The sequence below is a fragment of the Motacilla alba genome, chromosome 12, assembly GCF_015832195.1.
Source record: "Motacilla alba alba isolate MOTALB_02 chromosome 12, Motacilla_alba_V1.0_pri, whole genome shotgun sequence".
NCBI classification, from domain to species: Eukaryota; Metazoa; Chordata; class Aves; order Passeriformes; family Motacillidae; genus Motacilla; species Motacilla alba.
In genome coordinates this window covers 3559317-3584150 of record NC_052027.1, presented here as the reverse complement: position 1 = coordinate 3584150, position 24834 = coordinate 3559317, and the positions used below count along the sequence as shown (strand labels likewise).

Sequence of the window (24834 nt, the reverse complement as noted above, 5' to 3'; positions counted from 1 at the left end):
ATGCTAAGGCAAAGTACATTTTGGGACACCACTGGCGAAGGCATGTGGTGTGAGCAGTGTAAAATGGACAGGCTGTATAGTTCCACTGCCAAGTGAATGCCAGCGTCACTTCAGTGGCTCCATGAGGGACACGAGGCTCCACTTTCCCTTCTCTCCCCTTTGGTGTCTCCAATCTTTGCACAGCTTGTACTCCAGCTCCATGGGGCAGCCAGAGTCCTTGCATTTCTGTCACTCTGTACATTTCAAGGTCGTAAATCAGATTATGACCCCAAGCAGGATTTACCTCTGTGAAATTCAGTGTTGTGATTTCTGCTGATGTCCCGCAGCAGGCTGGCTAGGATGGGTCACACGGGGACAAAGCCACTCACTCACAAGTGACTGAGCGCCTTGTTCCTCCTGCACTTTCTCGTTTACCTGCCCTCGGTGCAGATGGAACGAGGAGTGCGCGCTGCCCGCAAGAGACAAACTGGGGCAGCAAGGCGGAGGGAGGCTCGGTTTCCCCGCTAGCACAGGCGGAGGAAACGCGCTGTCGAGACGAGCTTCCCCTTCTTCTCCTGATCACATTCACGCTCTCCCAGCACTGCCCACCGTGAAACCAAAGCTCCCTCTGCGTACCCGCGGTCTGTGCCCGGCGCTGCTCGCTGTGCCGCGTTAGGAACACCCCTCCTGTGGCGCCGCCCGGCGTCCCGCCGTGCCCGGGCGGTGCCGGGGCCGGGCCGCTACTCCAGGCAGTACGGTAGGCGCGGCCCGGCCCGCCCCGCCCCGCCGCGCTCGGGCCGGGCTGTGCGGCCACGTCCCCGCTCGGGCCGGGCTGTGGCGATGCGGCCGGCGGGACGCGGCCGTGCGGCGCTGCTGGCCCGGCCGTGCCGCGGGGCGCGCCCGGCCATGCGGCCGTGCTGACCCGGCCATGCGGCGGCCCTGCAAGGTGGCGGCGGCCCTGCTGTGCCTGGCCGTGCTGCTGCTGCTCTATCTGCTGGCGGGCAGCGCGGCCCCGCCGCCCGCGCCCTCCGCGCCCGCCCGCCGCCCGCCGCGCCTCGGCCGGAGCCCCCCGAGGAGGAGCCCCGCGGGCGGCGGCAGCGCCAGCGCCAGGTAACGGGGGCGGCTCCGCGCCCCGGCCCCTGCCCTCGCGAATCCCCGGCCGCTGTGCCCGTGCCCAGCCCCACGCGTGACCCGCCCGCCCCGCGGGTCCCCTCGGCGGTGTCGCTTCGGTGCGTCGGGCACTTCCCTCTCCCGGCTGTTCTTCCCCCGCTGGCGATCGGCGATGAGAGACCCTTGTGCAAACTGCTGAGCTTTCCGAGTACAAACTTTTCCTGCGCGTTTCCCCTGGCAGCGTAGTTGCCAGAGGTGCCACGAAGGGTTTTCCCCGTGCCCGGGCAGGTGCATTCCCTCCCGTGCGGGAGCAGCTTCTGAAATAGCGGCTCTCCCTCGGTCCTGGCCTTGTTTCGGAGGCTGGCGTGGGCACTGTGCTGCTGCCTGGCTGCTCTGAGGGGTGCTGTCACCCTCTGCTGCGCTCCGGGTTCGCCAGGGAAAAGGGAATGCCGCTCCTCACTGCCGTGTGGTGCCCCTGGGTTCCAAACTGCGGAGGCACTGGCAGATTTTAAGCTTTCGAGCTTTTTGTTTGGAATGTTTTTTAGATGTAAATTAATTCAGCAGAACTTTAAAGGTGTTTTAAATCGTGGTGTGGTGTGTTTCCTCTCCCAGCACCTTACAGGCAGGGTATTTTTTTAAAAACTAATTAGTTGAGAAAGGGCAGCTTTCAGTGGGTGGAGGACGTGTTTTCCCCCTTGCATTCCAATTATATTATGGTCAGTGTGACCTCATATATCTAATTAACTTGGTATGTCTTTGTGTCTCTGATTCATGATTTCACAGAGATGTTCTGAATGGAAGACTATTCCCGTTTCTTGAGCTCTTACTCCTTAACTTATTAAAGCAGTTGGTTTCTCCCAGCATTGTTACCCCACTGAATGCAGGAGATGTTTTCTGGGACTGAGAGTGGGCCACGGACAGAATTTAAATGCCGGTATTAAAGCAGGATTATTTCCACTAGCAACTGTACCTCCTGAAGTCATTTTTCTTTAAGGCATATCTCTGTGATTATCATGGAAATCAAGAAGAACACTGAAGGAGGGAGCCCGGAAAGTGTGGAACTGCCAGGGAGTGTAAACAACCATTCCACTTCAAAGCGCTTTTAGTGGCATCTTCATGTTTCACAATTTGACATTATCTAACTTCTTGATTATTTGTTGACTTTGCGAGTCTCCCTTACAAAGTCTGCAACACAACAGAAAAAAAAAAAAAAGAGGAATTTAGTATTCAAAGTGTGCATTTTCTTCAGAATTTTGTTTGTGGGCCTTGGTGGTTGTTTTTTCCCTCGTCATCCTGCACCATTGGCCCCAGCAGGAGTTTGTATAACTGAGAAGCACAATTCAGTAGGTCCTGTTCAGCCATTTGCTGAAAGGTTCTGTGTTATATTAGTTACTACTAAAATTTATTCAGGTGAGGGTATCCATAAAAAAAGAATTTCTTTGGGGAGGGTGTGATGTAAGTGGTTTGAAGTGGAGGTGATGCTCGCCTTGTTGGAAAGGCATCAGGTGGTGGGATCTGCTGGGCTTAAAAAGCCTGATCCAAGCTAAACTGAAAGCACTTGAGGGGTTTGAATTTGGATTGTAAGAAACAGGTCATGATTATCATTTTAGTTCCTCCTTATGAGCAAAGGAACATTATTTTTTTATTTCATGCAAGACATCCCACTTTATCTAACTGATTCATTCAGGATAATAACAATCTTATTAGGACTGTAAGATCTTGGGAGGTGATCCCAGTGTACATGCTTGTATGAGACAGCAGAATTGATTGACAGACTGACTGTAAAACATTTAAATTCAGCTTTGTCAGGGTGGTTTGTCAGAGATTTGAGCTCAGCTCAGAAACAAAGGTGTAATTTAGGATTTGTGTTTGCTTCATGGGAATCAGCATTGTGCAGGGAAGATGAATTGTATTTTGACTAGGATTTATAATATTGCTTTCTGTAGTCCCATAATATCAGAAGACATCAGGTTCTAAGCAGTGCAGAATTCTTTTAACAAAAGAAGCTGTACATAAAGCTTAATGTACGCACATGTCATTAGCTGGCTGCTGCTTCACAAATGTTAGCAATGACATTCCTGTGTCCTGCTTTGGCCATTAAATAATTTTAACAAATCTAGGTAAGGTTCTGGTTAGCTTTGAAAACTTGATTTTTCGTGGTGGTTTACTGCTCATTTCTGTTGGAAGTAGCAAATTCTATGCCTTCAGTAAGACTTTTTTATATAAAGAATTTGAAATACATGCCAAACCCATGTGTGCAAAGTATCAAAAAGAAGGAGGATCATTTTACATTTGAAGGGCAGATGTGACCATGCTCTTTCTTACACCAGTGTGGCAAGGCAGGGGAAGTGAACCTTCACCATCACATTTAGTTCCCTGAAAGTAACTTCTCCAGTGCAAAACATCCCTTGCATGGCAACCTGTCAGGATACTTTTTCTTTCTGTGCGGCCTGTGTGCACACAGATGCAGGTTTGGCTTGAGTTTGATAATAACATGCTGAAACCCCAAGTATTTCATACTTGTTTCATAAAGAACCCACTTCATAAAAGGAGAGAGAAACATCCATTCTGGTTTTGAGGGGCATTTTTCCCTTTCTCTGAGTGGTAGGAGAAGGTTGAAACTTCAACCATTTTTGGATTGACAGCAGCTCCAGTTGGTTTTGTGCAAGTGCTGCAAAATGAGAAAGGTCGATTCAAAACCATCTGTATTTCAAAGTGTGCAAGAAAATGTGTTTCACATCATGGAGCTGTTGTTGGGACGTTGACTCAGGGGTGCCTGTCGGGGAAGGAGCCTGTTCAGTGAATCATCAGTTTTGATACAATGCCTGAATCTACCCTTGTTTGTGCTGCAAAAGTAAATGAGATCATAATGAGAAGAAGGTTTCAAAAATCAACAGCTATATTGCATTTTGGAAACTTCTGCATGCATTATCTTTCAGGAATGAATTTGAAGGCTTGAATAGATTAGCAGGCACTGCAATGAGGTGGGAATGCATTATTTAGAATGGATTTGGATTGATTTAGACAGGTTTTGGGTTAATTATGTTTGAGGCACTTTGGCTGTGACTAATAAGAAAATTACATGTAATCTAAACTTTAAGACCTAGGAATGCACGCTGTTGTGCTTGAGCACTCAGGCTGCTCCTGCTGTGTCAGTGCCTTTCTGAAGAAATTGTATTCAGTAAATAAAATACTAGTGAGCAACTGGAGGGGAGTTGCTCCGTATTGTTGGAAGGTCTTTGCTGTAAACATTTTATTGTGCTCCATCTTAGCGAGTTCAGTCTTCAGTCACCCCGTGGGGATGTGTTCTGCAAGTATTTAGTGATGCTTTCTGGAGTGCTTAATCTTAGTTTGTGTATTTGTTCTTGTCAAACATATTAAACTTTAGAGCCCAGGTCTCTGCATTGCTTTCGGAGTGCTTAAACATTTAATTTAGGTTATAAAATCCAGCTAGAGACTGTTGATAACAGACAAGTTGAGCTATAAAGGAATGAATGTAAATGTTAGGAAGAATTGGCTAATGATAATAATTGCATTACTCTGTGGATCTTTGGGCTTTTTAATGTCCTGGGAGTCTCTTGAGGTGGGAAATTGTTAGAGTTGTAACATTTGTTCCCATTTTACAGATGGGACAACTTGACTGTGTCCTGCACATCTTGAAGGGATGTCCTTCCGTCCAGCTGTTGTTCCTCCTGTCCTTTCCATTCTCCTTGCCCTGTGTGGGGTGCCTGCATGAACAGCGCAGGGAAGGGGAGCTGGGATTTCTTTGCGGGGATCTGGATCTGCTTGTTTGCCCTCCAGGCAGTTTGACTTTGCCTCTTCTACACCTGCCCCTTCTCCGGCTTCTGGATAATTGTTATTTTTTCAAGGCTAAGTTAAAATTGCAGTCAAATGCATCCTGCTGTGGCACTGTTTTATCTCCCATTGCAGCTCACCTTTGTTTTCACTGTCCTCTAAGTTTCTTTAATTACTTACAAATAAGATGCAAAATGTTTTGTCCCAAAGTTCCTCTGTACCTCCTTGCTGCTTCTCTCACTGATTATTGCCCTCAGTGTCCCAGACTATGACTGATGTAGTTCAAATAGCTCCTTTTTCTGGGACGTTTATTCCACTTCAGGCCACTCCAGGCTCCTGAACCCCTGTAGTGTTGGAAATTCCTCACCTCCAAGGCTCAGCTTTCTCCTCCAGGATGTCTGTGTTGGATGTCTGTTGTTATCCCTACTCCCATGGGCTTTCCAGGCATTCTGCTTTCACCAGGGATTGCTTCTGCTGAGTCTGTCCTTTGGAAGTGTTGTGTGCACATACTGGATTTTTCACTGCGAAACAGCTGCATAATGCAGAGCTCACTGTGGCTGAAACTGCCCGGGAAAGCCGTGTGGGGTTTTGAAATGTTGCAATAAAAGTGCAGGGTTTAGTCCCTCTCCCAGTGAATTCCATTGCCAGAAACTACATCAAAGCAGCTCCCAGCCTGTGCATGGCTTGATTTAGAGACTCAATTAAGGGGAAGCATTACACAGATGGAGAGGAGGGGGGAAAGGTGATCTGAGTGAGCAGCTAATTATTCACTTCAATAATTCAGCAATTTTTACACTAATAGGTTGGAAAGTAAATACCACTTCACATAGATGTAATATTCCATTATTTATACACTGATGAAATTGGGGGTTAATTAAGACTAAAGGAGAAGATTTTAAACCCTTAATGAAACGTGTACAGTCAGTGAAGTGCCAGTGCCTGGTGTTCCTTTACACAGAGGTGGGTTACTCTGAAGGGTAGAATGCTGCTGTTGCAGAGAGCAGCACTTCAGTGTCTGGAAAAAAATAATAACAGCTTTAAACTGTCATTTTTCTCCGTATATAGAACTTCTGTTTGTAGCATTAACTCCAGTGATTAATTGTGTGTGTGTAATTGTGTGTTCTGAGCAGGGCTGGGGTTGATGTGCTCTGCTCAGAGGTATGTCCAGAGCGGGCAGTGATCTATGATTTGCCATTTGAACTCTCCAGGAATGATTACTGTGCCTGGGATTGAGTTGCTTGGTCAGCTCCATCCTGTGTGATGGAGGCTAAGTGCCATCTGTGTTGGAATGTGGATACACCATGGTGCAAGCATTCCTGGAGGATGCAATTTTCACCTCCACACTAAACACAGAACCAAAAGACTGCTTTCAAAAGGTCTTCAGCTGCCCAGGAGAACCTGATTTTTTCTGGCTAGCAGGAAGCTTCATTGTGCCTCTTACTGTGTTCCCTGTATCTGGATGAAGAGTATTTAAAGCCCACACAGGTGGGTGCTGAGTGAAAATCCCACAGTTTGGCCCTTGGAATATAGTCTGATTCATCTGGGGTATGTGATATTTGTCTGATTCATCTGGGATATTTGTTTTCAAAAATCTCTATTTTAGCAAAACCTCATGGATTCCATGGGGTGAAATGGAGAGCAGTCCTTTGAAACTCTGCCAGTGCCTTCAGGCCAGGATTAAGGCATGCATCTTTAGTAGAAAATTAATTAACTGTTAGAACAATTTACATATGGATGCAGTAGGGGTTTTTTTTAAAGTATGGATGTCTTCTTCCAGTGTAGCCATTATGGGCTTGGAAATGAAATTGCTGGATGCAGTTGTGTGATCTGCATTGTGTTAGAAAGTTGGCTGGGTAGTTTTGTAACTCTGTTCTGGCTTTGTGACCTCTGGCCTGGGGAAGGAGCTGTCATTTGGACAGAGCAAGGTGGTGTCTGGTTTAAGGTGCTGTGAAATTGGCTTCATCTGTGCCTATAGTGCAGTGATTTTTGCAAGCCCAGAAATGTAGGAATAACAGAAAATTCTCTTTATGTTATAATTGTAACACTGTTGATCTGTACCATGGACAGAAATTACCATGCTATTTGCTTCTTCTGTAAATATCTAACCAAAAAAACCCTCCTGATCCTTTGCAAAATGATGAAGAAAAAAACCAACCCTGATGTCTGTTAATGAGGGATTCTCTTCATGTCTACCTCAGTAAGTTTTATGTGCCTATCCCTGAATTTTCAGGAAGCCTGGAGAGCAGAAACATCCAAAGGAGCCCTCATCATTGCAGTGCATGCATCTGGCAGTGGTGGCATGTGGGGACCGGCTGGAGGAGACGCTGATCATGCTGAAATCAGCAGTTCTCTTCAGCAGCAGGAGGCTTTGCTTCCACATCTTTGCCGAGGATTCCCTTAAGCCTGAATTTGAGACAAAGGTGAGTTTCTTTGTCATTTGGTAATAATTAGTTATAAGTTCTAAATCTCTGAGAAAATGACATTAACATCCACAAGTAGCAGTTGGGCACATTGTTTACTGTACACGCTTATAAATTCCTTATGCATGCATTTTTTTACAAAAGCTCTGTAACGTGTAGCGTCTGATTTCCTCCCACCATGTCTTTCAGTTAAAGGAGTGGCCTTCCTCATATACAAAGAAGTTTGAGTCCAACATTTACCCAATAACCTTCTCAGTAGGAAATGCTCAGGAATGGAAAAAGTTATTCAAACCATGTGCTGCCCAGCGCCTGTTTCTTCCGGTAAGGCACCTGGATTTCTGAGGAGGTTGCTTCAGGAAAAGGTTAATTCCACAGAAAGGAAGCTCTGCTGGTATAATATTAAAACCATTTTCAGGGTGAAACATCTGCTTAAAGATAATTTTAGTCTGTGCTTTAAGACACTGTAGAAAAAACAACACAGAAATCCAGCCTGGCTTTTTCCTGGCTAACAAAGGATGTGTGTTTCTGATTTGTCTCCAGTTCCATGTGCCTCTCGGGCTCTCCAGACTCCAGAGAGAATGTGAGAGCTCTCTCAGGGCAGATCTTTTGGGGTAGATACTGTGTGCCTTTTGTAAATAACACTTTTTACAACATGCCCTCTTTACCCACCATCTTCCTTTCCATATGTTAGCCTTTAAACTGATGCTCCCAGCATTCCCTTTTCCTTGAGTTTTACTTCTTTTTTCCAGGACTGTCAGAATTGCCCTTAAGCTAATAATTCCAGTGTGTTTGAAGTTGGATTTCATGCAAGAGCTTGGTCCATCCTGGACTCTTCAAGTTCACTGAAAAGTTGTATTATACTCGGTGTTGTAAACTTGGAGAGAAGGGAAGTGTTGATACCCATTTTGCATATCAGAAGTTGAAAGAACGTTTGCATAAAGCAATTTCTGTGGAACTGAGAACATCTATCAAAAATATCTCGTGGGTTGCTGTTGATTGGGGTGACTCCAGTGAAGTGACAAGCTGTTCACATGATCCAGATTTCTTCATCGCTGTCTTAGAAGAAGTGGAGGAGGGACAAAGAAATCTTTCCCCTCTCAGATGGAAGCAATCAGAGACAGCTGCGTGTCCAGATACGTGGCCTGTGAATACATATGTGAGAAAATATGTGCTGTCAGCAGTTCTGCTGATCTGCCATTTAGGGGTGGACTATCAGCAGCACAAAGGCCAGATGGGCTGGAAGTAACTCCAACTGCAGCAGGGATCCTCTCTCCCCTGAGTAAATATTTGTCTCACCTGGAAAATAATCCCTAAGTGTTAGCTCGTTCCATACAGTGTCAGGATGTCCTAGGTGAACAGAAATTTCTGTCATTCTGGGACACTTTCTGTCATTTTGGAAGACTAATAATAGGAATGACTTAACTTTTATTTCTCTTCATTGTTCTGGTGACAGAAAGGGGTTATGCTTTCATGCTGATTCCTTCAGGCTGGGCAGTGCTTTCACTGATTCCTTTTTGTCACTCACACGTCGCTGAAGTTCTCCAGTAACTTTTAAGGAATATTAGACTGTTGCTTGTTGTGTTGGCAGGATGGGGGCAGCTGTAGATGTTTGTTTCTCTAGGGGCAGTTGCAAAATGCTGTGTGTGGTCAGGCTGAGGTTTATGGCTTTGTGTAGGAGGGGCTGTCCAAGAGGAGTTGCAGCTGACACGGAGTTGATGTGGGTATAATAAGCAAGCTGTCATCATAGCTGAGGTGGCATATGCCCTGGGGGACCCTCAACGTTTGGTGCTTGAGTTCACAGGCTGGCACAACATTAGGCTGTTTCTGGGTAATTCCAGCCATTAATTTGGTTTTTGGTGTTTGATAACTGGGTTCTGATATCCCACTTGAACTGTCAGCACACAGTGGGAGCAGAGGGTTCCGAGTGTTCACTAGTTCACTGTTAAGAGAGCTAGTTTGACTTTTATTTTTAATAAATACCAGCAGAATATCAGCTTGGGGTTTTTTTCATCCTTCTGTGTACTGAGCACTTTTCCCTGCAGCAGCATGAAATGTGCCTGGATTTCGGGAGGACCCCAGGAGAGCAGTAGTTATCAGCTGCTTAGCTCTCAGTTGTGCAAATTGTCTTGCTCCTGATAATGCTAAACCCGAGTGGAATGCGAGTCTTTGATTCACAAGTGCCTTTCCTGCCAAAGAAATCTCCTCTGCAGCACCAGCAGGCGTGTGAAAGTGGACAGGAGGGTCTGAGGAATGTGTTCAGGGAAAATGGGGTAAGAATCTCTCAGTGATTTTACCCAGTGGTGAAAGTAGAGCTGTGGGATGTGACCCTGCAGTTTGCAGTACTGAGCTGTTCTGTCCTGGTCAACAGGTTGAAGTGCACATTCCCAGCTTGTTGACTCTGCCCAGGATGCTGAAATATTCAGGAGGACTGTACAGCATCCTGCATTTTTCAGAGGTGTTCTGAGACATCTGATCACATTTGCACTTCGATGCAGGGGATGTAGATGGTGCCTCTGTGTAATCTCACAAGTCAATCTCTTGCTGCACTCTGCTGCAGCAAAACCATGCAGGGCATTTGTAGAGACACAGGGAGGAATCTTTTTGTAAGCACAGAGTGAAATTTTATCATTAAACTAGGAGGGCAGTGCTCTCAGCAGTCACTGGGAACTGGACTGTACTCCTGCCACGGCTGTTAAGGCAGCAGGTGAGGAGCATCCTCTGGTCCCAGGGATGTTGGTCCCTCAGGGCTGGCTGCAGCTGTCTCTGTGCTGCTCTTTTGGAGCTACCAAAACAATCAGCTAAAGTATCCTGAAATGCCTAAGGGATTTTTGGATGATTTTTGGATGAGCATTTAGAGCCCTTCTCAAAACACTTAATCTACTTAAGAGCTTTTAAGATAGATTAGCAATATCCCTGTGTTACAGCTTTCCTCTTGAGGGATGCTCAAGTATCCAGCCCAGTGGGAATAGATGCCAGGGCCTTATCTAGACAAAAGTCTCTGCTGTAACTTGAGTTAATCTCTACCTACAATAAGGTTTAGTAACTCAACTTTGTGGCACTGTTACTCTAGCATTAAGCTTAGTGATTTGTCCCTAATTTTGGGTAAAGCTGTGCTAAGCTGCCACATGAGCCCTCACAAACCCTTAGGTAGCCCAGCTTCACAGTACACCAGTGTGTGTTTACTCAGGAGTGTGTTATTCTTTGCCAACCTTGCTAACACAGGGAGAATCTATGGAGACAGAAGTTGTGAAATCAAATTACAGATAATTGAGTATTTAAGTGAAGTGCCAGGCTAAATATAGCCAGAACTTTTTGACAGATTTACTAAGAATACTCTATATAGCTGCAAAAAAAAAAAAAAAAAAAAAAAAAAAAAAAAAAAAAAAAGAATCACACTTTTAAGATGTAAGTGCCTGCAGAACAAGGGGAAGGCAAGCAGAGCAAGCTGTGTTTCTGGCCATCCCTTTCCAAAATCCCAGGCTGTCAGGTGTGTCTGCATGGTTCGTGTGAGCTCCAGACACAGCCTGGCAAAGCTCCTGCTCCAGGTCACTGTGTGTCACTTTTAACCTGCACTGCGAGTTCCTGCTCTGTGAGGAACTCCTACAGCTGCAGTGGGTGAAATTAAATCCCCCCATCCCAAGGCACAGGCAGGAGAGATGTGAGCAATTCAAACTGACATCTGCAGCTTTTAAAGGAGTCTTAACACTCAACATGTGAAAGTGGGAAGGGTTTAAGGGAGGTAGCACAGCTCTTTTTTTAGCCACTTGGGTGTCATTGCAGGGCAACACCTTGGACACAGGAGGAGGAGGAATCTTTTAGGGAGCAGAAAGGAGAGCATGTGAATCCTGAGGGGAGGAATACAAGGTGCTGGTAGGCACTGCACAAAAAACTGCAATACCTGCTTGAATCTGTAGGAAAATTGTAACAGTCCATAGACTTCCACAGGTTTAGATTTATTTGTGTCTTGAAAGCTGCTGAAAGAATGTTTTTCTGCTGGAAGAAGCAGTGGCCAGGAAGGATGAGGAGGGTCTGTAGGTACCCATTAAACTTCCCCCTGATCTGGGGTTAGTTTTTCCTGCTGAAAAATGCCTCAATTTGCCTTTTTACCAGGGCCCCCTTAGACAAAAATCTTACATGGTCTGCAGTGTGCTGTGGATCCACAGGCAAAGTCTGCTCTGCTTGTATTCCAGTGTTACCTCCTGTCTCAGACTAAATTTGGAGGTGCTTTTTCTTTTTCTAATGCATTTTGATTTTGTGACTTCATATAGCAGGTCCCTATGAATCAGGGCTCCTAGGTGCTGCAGAATAAGTAATACACAATACCCAGGGTATCCCTAAACTGAAATCCTTTCTTCCTTTCAGACTGTCTTTCTTTTATTGATTTATTCTTACAGTACCTGTCTTTTTTATTGGTTTGGTTTTTAATACTGGACTTGAGGATACTTAATATCTGCAAATATTTACTCTGAGCTCTTAGTGCATTACTGAACAATTTTTGTCACTTAATTACAGATACCTCCACGTGGTGGTTTGTGGGGTTTTTGTGGGAAAATGCTGTATTGCTATAATCTTCCATCCAGCCGAGATCTGGACTGTGTTGAATGTGTTTACTTAGAGTTTGTAGTAAGCCTAACTTTTGTTTAAAATGCAGAGACAGTTCCTTCTCCTGCCTGCCCTGTTCTGTAGGAAGAACATGTAGTTATCCTGTCAGAAATACAGGTCAGGGATTTGTTAAAGTTGACTAAATGTCAGTCTGAATCCCAATGTGTTGAGTCAGGTGAAAAATCTCATTTAAGTCTTTACTCGGGGATTTGGCATCTTAGTGGATTCCTGTTGAGCGTGCTTAGAGGTGATATTTTTCACCCACTTTCTCACCCATCAATCCTAATGTTGTTCACTCTTATTTCATGTGTAATCCTCAGTCACAATACATTGGAATTTATGTAAAACCCAATTTCTTTGGTAGAATTTCTTTTCACCTGCATAAATAGGAGAGTTTGTCATTAATGTCATTGCAGTTGGATGAGAGAGTGATTATTGTGTTCCACACGGTGAAAATCCAAAACCTTTTGGGTTTGCTTTTCAAAGAAAGAGAGAGAAGTAAATAGGGGTTTTGGCTAGACCAAAGTAAGAAAATCTCAGTCCTTCGGGAAATTTTGGACAGCTTTGCAAATAATGAAGAAGAGCAATGAAAATGCAGTTGGGACTGGTGGTCAGCTGTAGGTAATGATCCTTATTACTTTACAAAGACTTGAAGCACCAGGTTATTTGTCCCACCATGGATATTAATGAAGGAGTGTGTAAGGATTTGGGCAGCCACAAGGGGGAACATGGTCAACAGGAACCGCTGAAATATCCTGGCTCTAATCTGCAGTTTACACCTTTCTGACCTGACCAGCTTTACTGTGGTTATTCCTCATACAGAATCTGGTAACAGAGCTCAGAATACGACCTGGTATGTTTTAATGTGACATTTCTGTTTAACAACCATATTTTGTTCTTCAGGGGGATGCACATATGTTGGTGATCAATGGGGTTGTCTTAATTAATGTGAAACAGTTGTATATATTAATTATATATGAAGGTAAGTCTAAATATTCTGGTCTCCTGGGTTACCCTTTCTGCCAGTGGAGATCTTGAAAATAGTCTGCAAATACATTTTATTTACATGTAATTTCTGAATTAGGTAGTCCTTGCAGTTATTTTTGGGAGCTCGGTGAATTGCTGCTTCATAAGAAGATTAATCCAACCTCAGTGCTCTGGTAGCTGCTTTATTGTGCAGTTCAAAAAATACCCACAGCAAACAACAAGCCAATGATCTGATAACTGTTGTTCCTCTGTGTTACATTTAGCTGATAAATCAATAACCTCTTCCAAATTACCAGTTTAGAGTAGAAGTGCCTTTTGCCAATAATCTTTGTGCTTGTCGCCTCTCTGATTTGTTTCTCATCCCGCTGCGCAAACCCCAAAGGTGATTCTAAAGGATGTGGATTCCCTGCTCTACGTGGACACCGACGTGCTGTTCCTGAGGCCCATCGATGACATCTGGCACCTCCTGAGGGAGTTCAACTCCACCCAGCTGGCTGCCATGGCCCCCGAGCACGAGATCCCCAAGATCGGCTGGTACAGCCGCTTCGCCCGGCACCCCTACTACGGCAGCACCGGCCTCAACTCAGGCGTGATGCTGATGAACCTGACCCGGATCCGCAGCGCTCGCTTCAAGGTGAGAGCAGCTGCAGCTGCTGCAGAAACTCAGGATTGGTGTGGGGTTTTTTTTGTAACCACATTTCTCCTCACAGAGAAAAGCAAGGCAACTTTCGCAAGAGTGTTTCTGGGATTCACGTTCTCTGAACCTCAGAGAATGATCAAAACAATTCTTGTCTCATTTGCTGCGCCTGTGTTTGTGCAAAAGTAGACTGCAATATGGAGATTGTTCACCCAAAGTGATGGTGTTTTGTTTCCTTGGCCTGTCAGGGCTGTGTGTGTGTGTGTGTGGGGACTGTCGGGACAGCCACAAGATTCTGGGCAGTGTGTGCAGAGTTGAGTGCCTGGCAGATTCAGTTTACATGTAATGTAATACAGTGTAATATAATATAGAATAATATAGTGTAATAAAATAATTAATTAACCTTCTGATATCAGTGGAGTCCTCCTCATCATTCCTCTCCTTTATCAGGGCATTCCCTGCAAATACGATATGTTTTCATATCTTGGAAAGCTCAGTGTAAAATTGCATGATGTTCGTAATACAAAGAATCAGAGAAATATGAAACATGTATAATTGGGTACTAAAAGCTGTTGTGAACATGATTATTAAAATAAATAAAACTTCCTCAAGGCTGGAGCAGTGAGAACTTGCAGCTGAAGCAGTCTGGTAGCAGCGTTAAAAATGGCTTTCCCAACTTCTTACATTTCCCTGAAAAGATACATGAAAGAACAAATTCAAGCATCTTCAGTGCAGTTGCTGTATTGTTTTTAAAATTGGAAAGCTTGATGTGAATATCCAGAGAAATTGGTGATTTCTGCATCTGTTGTGAATAGACTTTTGCATCCTGCTGCAGATAAGTGACTCTGTGAACTGGTGTAAGTGAAAAGGGAACGTTTGCATGACAGATCTGTGTTGTTGAGCACATATTCTATAATCACTAAAACTTTGCTTGCCCCAAGGGGCTCCTCAGGCACAGCCAGGGGTTTCCCACATTGTTACAGGAACAGCTGGAGGAAAAAACCCCCAAACATTGCTCTTACTACTGTAATTCCCAGGGAGGATGATCTTTAGTCTGTAATTTTCCTTGCTTTTGTGCCTTGGTTTTCACCTTGCCCCTGCATTTTTCACTTTTTCACTTTTTTCCCCTCCTGTTGCTTGGAATAGGAAGATTGTGAATAGCAGGAGCTGACATCAGAGCTGGGCCCAGGAGGCCTTGTTTTCCTGTTTAGATAAACACAGTGAGTTCTGCTGTTTCAGCCCTGTCCAGGTCCAACATTTCCTGGCTCTTTTTCATTTTTCACCTGGGTGTCCATCGTGGCTTTGCAGAGCTTAGAGATTTGTCTGTTACCACTCTGGGTCAGATACCACAGCACTGATCATGATTTTAACCCCTTGCTTCTGTTTTCCTGCCCTGCAGAACAGTTTGATACCAGGTGGATTGACTTGGGAGGAAATGTTATATCCATTGTACCAAAAGTACAAAAATTACATCACGTGGGGAGACCAGGATCTGCTAAATATCATTTTTTACTTTAACCCAGGTAAGGAATGATTTTTGGAGTCTTCATTATCTGCATTGGGGAAATATCTTGAGCTTGATTTTTTAAACTGCTATTTGTTGTTTATAATATGCATAAATACTCTGGTATGGAGTTATTGTATAACTGCATCCTCAAAGGATTTATAACCTAGGAAAATAATTCTGACATTGCTGCAGGTGATGGGGTTTGGACTTGGTTCCATTGAATATATAAATCTGTTTTCTGGAGATTTGAGAAAATAATGAGGTGTAAAAGTAATGATGAAGTGAGGGGATGAAGTTCATGTCATGTGTGTGCTTCAGGGTGTCACTGGACCAGGGTGGAGCTGCAAAAATGTTTTTGTTTCAGATACTTATCTGAATGTGAAAATGCCAGACTTTCTGCAAAGCTAAGGCCTGTTTTTGTGAAATTCAGCTGACTTGTGATACTTAATGCAAATCAGTAACAAAGCTAATATAGAGAGAAAGTGGACACAGCCACTGGAATATCTAAAGCAGCTTCCAGCCTCTGAGCTGAGTGACCTGGCCTCAGCAGGCACCAGATGATGTCATGGATGTCCTGCTGGTGAGAAATGCAGGGATTTAAACACTGAGCATAGCACACACTTCCCAGAGAAGCTGAGAACCTCATTCCATGCTTCTAAATGGATGCTGAGTGTCCATCCCTACTGCCTCTCCTGGTTTCCTATGTGACCTTGCCACTTTAAGATAATAAACCTAGTTTGGAATTATCTTTATTTATTCTGCTCCCATTTCTTTTTCTCGTGAGGAGTCACGGGGTAGGTAATTGGATATACTCAAATTCAGGCTAACTGCTGGAGTGAGGAGAAGCAAAGGAAAAAGCAAACATCTGTTTACTGCAGACAGATGTCAAATATCAGTGTCCCGTAGATTACCCCCAGTACTAGGGGAAAATAGAGTGGGAATTAGTTTCCAAAAGGAAACAAATGTTATGGGAGCATGGTCTCCTGGAGAAAGAAAAATATGGAGACAGATTAGTTGTGAAGTCAGACACAAGCTGTTCACTGAAGTGTGCAGGAAAAAAACAAAGGCTGCAAAAAAACTTCAATATTGTGATGGGTGTTCTCTATCAAAGCTACATGTGGAGACTCTGCTGCACCACAGTCTGTCCTTTCCTCAGAACTGGTAAAGAATTTTTTATGAATTGTGTGTTATCAGACTGCTCAAGAAAAGAGAATGAAAGAGCTGTGTACCATTGGCTCAGAAAACTGGACTTTCTGGGGTCTTCAGCTCTGGGTTGTTGAGACTGGCTGGGAAGGTGGGAGGGGAACTGGCCAAGACTGCTGCAGGTGCCTTTTTCTAGATGTGAGTTCAAACCACAGAGAGCTCTGTGCCCTGGGCCTGAGGAGCTGCTCCCTTTGCCCATCTCCACAGACTGCTCTCCCTTTCTGGGGTGCTCTGCTGGAGAGGCCTTAAGGGAAGAAAAGTTTCAGGAAGTTTTTCTTCTGCTTTTCAAGAACCACACGAGACCAGCTGCAGGCTTCCTGGGAAGCTGGGAAAGGCCAAGGGAAGAATTCAATCTTCAGTGCTTCTGCCGTGCCCTGCTGGCACCAGCCATCATTCATTGTTCCCCAGGGCCAAGGCAGAAAGGTTGCAGGGACTGGAGTGATTTATGACAAGCAGATTGCAAGCAGTGTGTGCTTGGAGTTAAAAAAAAATCACCAGGAGAAAGGGAGTTATGAGCCCTTTTGAGAAATTAGGCTCATCTCTAAATAACCTAGACCTGTGAAATTAATGGATGACGACTCTTTGAAGGGCTGTGGATAAAATACACCACCCCTTATGCTCTGCTGTGTAACAAATTGTCATGGCCTCTGTGACAGCTTCAGCAGCAAGCACTGGATATACTTTGCAAGTTTTCCCTTGCTGGCTTCGGGAGGAGTCTGGATTTTTCATAACCCCACTGCTGTGTGCTTCCTGCCACTCCAGAGACTCCTTCTATGGCAGAGGGTGCTGGTCAGTGCCACCTGCTGTGTGCTCTCTTTGGTTCTTCCACTTTGGTTCTTCCACTTCAGCTTTCTGAAGGGCTCCCCTGGGTTGTGTTCAGTCCCAGATTTTGTGTTGTCCTGTCTGTTCAGGACCAGCTGGGGAGTGTTCAGCCATGAGAGAAGGAGGTGTCTCCGTTGGGGATACTTGCAAAAGATGTGACTGAATATTCCCCGATCATCGGTCCCAGGCTGGTTTAATTTGTTCTAACTCTTGTCTGACGTGTCTCCTCTCCTTCCCCGTGCCCTGCTGGCGTGGGCAGAGTGTCTGTACGTGTTCCCCTGCCAGTGGAACTACCGGCCTGACCACTGCATGTACGGCAGCAACTGCAGGGGGGCGGAGGAGGAGGGCGTCTCCATCCTGCACGGCAACAGAGGCGTCTACCACGACGACAAGCAGCCCACCTTCAAGGCCCTCTACGAGGTGATCCGGGATGTAAGTGCTGCCTCCGCAGAGCCACTCCCTGTGCCCCAGGGTGGCTTCACTCACATTGCTCTGCCAGCCATCAGGCTGGGTAGTTGTGTTTGGGTAAAACCCACCAGACACAAGTGAACACGGTTGCTTTGGCTTCTCATGCATTTGAGGTGGTTTAAACGTTTTTTCTTTGCATTATAGTAATCAAGAAGGCTCATAAATTGCTTTTCTGTAGTACTGAAGGTAGAAAAAGCTGGACTGGAGTTTCTCATGCTGGGGCTGCAGCTCTGGTCCATAAATTCCCAGGAAAGCTTGTCCTCCCTGAGCACCTCAGGCCTCCAGGCACACAGAGAGCAGAATCTTGTCTGTAGGCACAGGTTGGGATGTTGTGTGTGTACAGCTCTGCTTGCCAAAACTCCTGCTTCCTTACAGTATCCTTACATTAATAAAATTCCTGTCAATGCACTCTTCAGGCAGGCAGGGTGTGAAGTGATGGGGTTGGTGACATTCAGCAGGTGAGGGACAAGACATGCCCTACCTGTGGAAGGTTTTCTCTTACAGAAACTTACAAACTGCCCTTTCACAACTACTGAAAACTAAACATTCTTTTTTGTTTCTTTTCCTTAGTTTCCATTTGAAGACAATCTCTTCCAGTCCTTGTACTACCCTCTGCAGTCCAGGTTTCTGGATACAGTGCACACTTTATGTGGGAGAATTCCACAAGTATTTTTGAAGCAAATTGAGAAAACAATGAAGAAGGTGTATGAAAATCGTGTCATTGTGTACTTGGGGGCCAACCACAGACACTAACTGTAGCTCTCTTACACAGAAGTTATAAGTCTTGTACTCCATTTCATGGAGGATATAAATGAAGAATAAGAGCTCTTTTACCGAAGCTCAGAATTAAAATATTTCTTTTTCCAATTTTCTAATAACCCTTGAAATTACAAAAAGCAGGAAATCCTAGAAGCCTCCTGAGATTATGCTGAGAACAGCAGGAGAATCCTTTCTCTGTGGAATACAGTTGTGGCCTGCCACCCCAGTCCCTTACAGTTGAAGAATGTATTCTCTGCCTTGGCATGGTCCAAGACTATTGTCAGTGAAGAGTACAAACCCAGGTACTGTTAATCCATCCTCCTCTTTAAGTGCTATTCCCTGCACAGTAACAGCAGTATTCCACTGCCACACAGTTTTCCATCCCTGCCTTGGGGGATGGCCAGTGCTGCCCCTGACTCCCCTCTCCTGCATGGAAATGTATTTGTGCCTGGCTCTTCCATTTCTGGGATCACAGCACCACAGAATTCTAGAATGGTTTGGGTCGGAAGGGACCATCATGGATATCTTGTTCCACACCCTGCCATGGGCAGGGACACCTTCCACTAGACCAGGTTACTCCAGCCCTGTCCAACCTGGCCTTGGACACTTCCAGGGATGGGGAAGTTGAGACCTTTATGCTGGGATAAAAAATTAATAGCGTCAAAATGGAAGAGGATACAAAATGGCTTTGATGTTTATTTAAAATACTTAATTTAGCTTAAATTTCCAAGGTATGATCATCATCTTGTGATAAGCACAAAGAGCTTATTTAAATTGCAGTAGCTGAAAGATGCAGAGCAGCTGTCCAAGAGCAGACTCACTCCTAAAGAGCAGTGATCCAAGAGCAGACTCCCAGAGGGCATTTTCTAGGTGTAAGCCCCATGGGTGTGTGTAGGAGTGCTTCAAGGAAGCAGCAGAGAAAATGATGTTACTTTTCAAGTCTGTTGAGCAGAAAACATCAGCCATTACTTGGAACTGCTCATTTTTGTATCTAACAGGCAAAGTAGGAGCGGGGTGAGCAGCGTGAGATAAGGATTAGGAGCATTCCCCTAATGAAAGGAAAACTGGCACAGATGGGATATCCTGTACATGTATCATACATTTGTTAGAGAGAAATGCTTGGGGACTGTGGATGAGGGAAAGGATATGTTCCCAAAGTTAAAATAGGATTTTTGAGGAATTGCAGTTTTGGGTGTTCTCCCCTATCCAGTCAGGGTTTCATATGAAAACACCAGGAGTGTCCCTTTTGTCTCTCACATTTCTCTCTCCTTGTGTGGCACTTCCTGAGAGGAGGGAAAACACGACCTTGGTGCCATCCCAGGCTGCCAGATAAGAGCCTGTGCACGGGCTGGAGTCCCAGCAAGCTTTTCCCAAGCCCTGGAGTGCGGGAGTGTCTGTGACACAGCCTGGCAGAGAGCAGGGCTGCAGGCAGCTGAGCAGGGGAGCAGTGGGACAGGGGCTTGGAGTAAGGGACAGCAGAACTGCAGGACCTCACGGGAGTGATAGGAACAGAAACCTTGTTTGCACCTCTGCTGCAAATTGTAATCACAGTTTGGTTAAACAATGTGCTCTGACTCCAGCCCTTATCTCACAGTGTTTGCCACCAGAGTGCAAATTGACATGTGAAGGACAGAGGCAGCTCCACTGCTGTGATTGAAAACCTGGGAGCCAGAAAGTCATTTAAACTTGAGCAGAGATGCCTTTCCAACTTGCCTTAGGATTTTCTATTTCAGCTGAAGTTTCAGTTGCTAATTTTTAAGCAAGAGTAAGTTGCCAATTTTTAAGCACTTCTACCTACTGAGAGAAGTTTGAAATGTGACCCAAATGAGCATTGAAGATTTCAGAACCAGAAGGCAGAGAAAAGAAGGTAAAGCTGCTGATTTAAAAAGTCTAAAATAATGTATGACAGGTAAATTTTTAGGCCAGCAATTCTGAGAGCTTGTATAAAGTATTAGCTTGCTTTTGGTCTTCATTTTCAAGCGTCAGGGTAAAGCTGACACAGGTCTAAGGAGGCTGGTGGAGCTGCATGCTGGGCAGGCCGAATTCCTGATTTCCATGGTGTCTCCAAGGCCCAGAGAGCTGCACAGCACAGCCGTGCTGCCCAGACAGTTGCAGCCCCGGTGCTGAGGCTCTGGAGTTTGGGAGGCTGTGGTTGTGTAAGCTGTGATTCAGCTGAGCCCTGCAACTAAGGGCACATTCAAATGAAGGAGTGGAATTCATTACAAAACAAAGGCATTATTGCATATGAACTGATAAGAGATTAAAGCAGTGCTTTTTATGTTCACAGGAGGTGCTACATTTTTTAGGAAGAACTGAGTAGTGTTCTCAACAGCTATTAAATATATGAAGTACTTGCTTTAACATGAAGACTCTTGTTAATGTAATATCAGCTGGCAGGAAAAATGGGCGAGGTTCCCCCCTGCTGGGCTTTTTCTGAGGAAAAAAGCAATAATTTGAGCTCTCCAAAGTGTTTTAAAACAATTATGTAACTTTGTTTTTTGTTGTTGTTAGAATTACTAATTTATATTTCACTACAGCTTCCAAAACCATGTTATATTTTATTTTTAACGGTAGTTGATTGTAATATTCATCTCACTAAGAAACCAGTTTTAATTCATTTTGTTTTTCATACTTGTGGCTAATTCCACATTAATTAGCCTTCATTTATCTTAATAATGGGATGTGTAAATACTTACAAAGACTTTATGTCCTCATTTCCCTTTCCTCTCCTGTGTTTTAGTTATTTCCAGTGGTGTAATGGATAGAGCTCACCAGCATTTTGCTTACAGGGGAAACTGGAAACTGCTCAGAGTGTGTGTGTGCACAGCACGAGCACGTGTGTAAAAAATGTCCCTTTTCTCTGTCACTGAGTTGCTTGTGGATTTTTCTTTGACAAGTGCACTGATTGTTACAGCTCCCAAGGAGGCTGAGCAGTGCATTTCTGAATTGAGGATGATCCCTTGGCTTACAATACAAATAAATGAAATTTTGAGCAAGCTCTATAGTTTGCTAGTTTTCCTTTAAACACAAGATTTTGTGCTGGTCTGGTTGGGATGGAGTTTTGTAGCTGTGATGTTTTAGTGTATGTATACCAGGCTTGACAGCAGGGAACACAGATAAATGTTCCTCTTGTACAGTTTTACTGTAGTGAAAGAGTCTGATATTGGATATAAAGAGACAAATACATTTTACTTCCCCCAAAGTGCTCGTGTGTCATGCTGCAGCTCCAGCTGTGTAACGGTGAGCATAGATCAGAGCCTTCTCTCAAAGGAAACTGCAGTTTTACTGTTACTCTCACTGTTTCTCCACAGTGTTTCACTCTCTGGAGGTCATTTAGCATCCCTCCTTCTTGTACGTATTTTTTGACATTCTTGTAGGGTCACTGCTGTGCTGTCCTTGCTTGTGACATCTCTGTGTGACAGAAGCTCCTGAGCTGTCTGTTCAGCCCAATGCTGCTGCTGACACTGTTCCCAGCTGGGTGGTGTGTTGGGCTCAGCCTCAGCTCTCTGAACTCAGGAATGAAGCTGTCATTGACGTGGATGGGCAGGGGTGGGCCAGCTGTAAAGCCCCGGCCCTGTGTGGGCTCTGGGCAGGCTCTGGGGGTGTGGGATGTGTTACACACTCAGTCACACTGCTCGGTGATCCAGGGTTTTTCACTTGTAAATGTGGCTCCAGCCCGTGTTGCTGTGGGGAGAAGAGAGATTTCCCAAGCTGGGAATGAAGTACAGCTAAAGAAAGAAAGAAATCTTGACACTTTATCAAGTGTCAGAGAATCCTTTTCTCCTCTCCATCAGGTACAATAAAATGGGACGGTAGTAAACAGAGAGGGAGCACCCCTCCAGAGTGAGATGGGATGGGGCAGTCACCAGGATCACATTCCCCACTGCTCCTGGGCCAAGTGCCTGTGTGTGCTGGGATCAGCCTGCACCTCCCGCTGGCACGAGATAAGGAATTGTTATCTCAGCTTCAAAAGAAAGAGTGATGTTTGGAAAATTTGCTTTCATTCTGGATCGGAATAAAAACCAAACTGTCAACACTTCCTTTGAAATGAAAATGGAGACAAAACACCAAATTGAGAAGCGGCATGGAAGATGAGCAAAGCACTTTGTTAATGTTTTCTTTTGAGGTAAAATATTTTGGTTTGACTTTCGCATTTCTGTAAACGTACCTTAATTGCTGCTGTTACTCCACTATAGCCTAAAAGTGTGTATGTATCGTTTTGGTAATTAATGCTGAAATAATGACACAGAAATGACACGGCTCTTTATTTTAAAGACCTGTTCTTGTAGAAGCATCTTTTCCTGAATCTTCCTGAAAATGTTAATTCCCTCCTGTGAGGGTTAGAACTGTGCACAGCAGGTGCCTTCTCAGGGTTCACACCTTCAGGGAAAGATCTCCTTCCCATTCTGCTCAGCACTTCCGAGGGGCTCCATGGTTCTCGCACCTGAGGTCCAGGTGAGAAAGCAGGGCTGGTTTTAGTCCGTCTGGTGCCAGAGTTTTGCAGTGATGTCAGGAAGCTCCTGTCCCAGGGATGTACTGGGAGGAAGGTGTGAAATAGGTTTTCTTTCTTGGAGAGAAAACTGCCGGCCAGTTAGCCACGGGCTCTTGGATTAATAGGAGACAATCCCTGGGGACTTGCTGGGGCCAGTGGCTGAGCCAGGTGAATGTTTGTCACATCTGACTGTTCCTTGGTTTTTTTGTGTCTCCTGTGGGTAATCTTTCAAAAGAAACAGCTCCCACAGATACAATTTTTCTCTTTTCAGGCTCTTTTTTTAAGGCACTGTGTGTGAGCTGTTCCCATCTTTCGATACTCCCAAGTCTTCCAGATTTTTTAAAAGCACAATAAAGATTTTTAGTCATTTTCTCAGAGGAGAATCATAATTTGTCTCAAGGTGGCTGTGATATACTTTAAAGAAAAAAAAAACAACCAACTTTCCTTCCAGAGATCCATGATTTTTAGTGTCAAGTTATTGTACCATACTCAGGTTCTGCAGCTATAAATTTAAACAAACCAAACAAAATAATATAAGATTGTTGTCATTTTCTTATTGTTCTCACTGGATTCTGCTGCATCTCCCTTGCTTGAATGCTGTATTGAATTGCTACAGATTGTTTCAAAGCACAACAATCAATTTTGGTTCAAACTGGGTGGAAATACTTTACAAATTGCTGTCACACTTCAGTGAAGGGAAACTGATTTAAGTCAAGTTGGGTCAGGGCTCTCTAGATACCTAATCTAAGCTTCATTACTGAGAGCAGAAGTAGCTGCTGGTCTTACACCACAAATAATTTTAATTATTGATCCGTGCCCAGGGGTTGAACAGCCTGTAACTCTCAAAAAGTAAGTTTTTAAATCTGAAATGGTAATCTTAATGAGGCTTTGTGTAACTTTAGTGGAAGGAAAAAAAAAAAAAACCCTGGTTGTAAAACAGTTTCTCATTGTTCTATACTTAGATGTTTAAACCACCACATCTTCCCCAGCTAGGTGATCATTCTTATTGTTGGGTCTCGGTGAACACAAGCAGGCTGGGAACTGACACAAAATGAAATCATCCTCTCTGTGTACATTTTTATTACAAGGTGTGTCAAATACCTTACAAAGAGTAATTATAATTTATGTTTCATTAATGAAGAAGCTCAGGTGTGATTGCCTCACCCCTTTGCCTGAGATCACACAACAAACTGATGATGAAACTACCTACAAGCTTTTTGTGTCCTAGGATTACATTTAAATGTTTCAGCTTTGAAAATGGAAGGAAAAGGTGATTGCTGTGAACTGAGTTCTTTCCCAGTTAGTAGAGGGGCCTGGGCTAGAGCCTCTTATGTGCTCTTTACCTCACCTCGGGACCTTGGCCAGGAACGAGTGACAGCTCTGCCAGGGCTTCACATCCTCAGAGCCAAGAGCTGGCACAGGATGGGCGAGGGATCCTCCCGGGAGCACAGGGAATGTGTGCCAGGCTGGGAGGAGAGTCTGCTGGAGGAGTCTGAGGGGAGACCTCGCCGGGCTCCTCAGCATCCTCACGAGGGGAAGCGGAGAGGGCAGGTCCCGACCTCTTCTTCACTCCCGTGACCAGTGACAGGACTCGAGGGAACGGCCTGAAGCTGTCGGGAGGCTGGGGTGGGATATTAAGAAAAGACTTGTCCCCCCAGAGGGTGGCGGGGCACTGCCCAGGCTGCCCGGGGCATGGTCCCGGCCCCGAGGCTGCCAGAGCTCCGGGAGCGTTGGGACACCGCTGTCAGGGATGCTCAGGGTGGGATTGTTGGTGGTGTTGTGTGTGTGTGCACGGTCAGGAGCTGGGCTGCATGGCAGGCCCCTTCCAAATGGGGATCTTCTTGAGAACAAAAAGACAGGCACGTCTTTGCACAAACAGGGGGGAGCGCGGTCACCCTCAGCCTGAGGGCGGGGAGGAAAGAACAACAGCTCTGAGGGGCCGGCGCGTGAAGGGGAAACGGCTGCGCGTTCTCTCCCCCGAGGATCCGCACGGCGGGGCCGGCATGAGGAGGACGATAACCCGCGGCCGGAGGAGGAGCCCAGAGCCGCGCTC

The 24834-nt window shown here is 45.2% G+C and overlaps 1 protein-coding gene across 1 annotated transcript; it reads left to right on the top strand.

Moving 5' to 3' along the window:
- The first annotated feature begins 743 nt into the window (after window positions 1–743).
- On the top strand, window positions 744–21286 carry GXYLT2 (glucoside xylosyltransferase 2). The gene is made up of 7 exons (XM_038149384.1): window positions 744–1089; window positions 7115–7304; window positions 7494–7625; window positions 13276–13527; window positions 14930–15053; window positions 17322–17494; window positions 18101–21286. The coding sequence occupies exons 1-7, from the start codon at window positions 908–910 to the stop codon at window positions 18281–18283; spliced, it is 1236 nt and encodes a 411-aa protein (XP_038005312.1). The 5' UTR covers window positions 744–907; the 3' UTR covers window positions 18284–21286.
- The last annotated feature ends 3548 nt before the right edge of the window (window positions 21287–24834 follow it).

Bases quoted from the DNA above. Each gene is read 5' to 3' on its own strand.
- GXYLT2 (XM_038149384.1), top strand. From the start codon at position 908: ATGCGGCGGCCCTGCAAGGTGGCGGCGGCCCTGCTGTGCCTGGCCGTG. The intron at 7,626-13,275 runs GTAAGGCACCTG...CAAACCCCAAAG, and splicing joins CCCAGCGCCTGTTTCTTCCG to GTGATTCTAAAGGATGTGGA. The intron at 17,495-18,100 runs GTAAGTGCTGCC...TCTTTTCCTTAG, and splicing joins TCTACGAGGTGATCCGGGAT to TTTCCATTTGAAGACAATCT.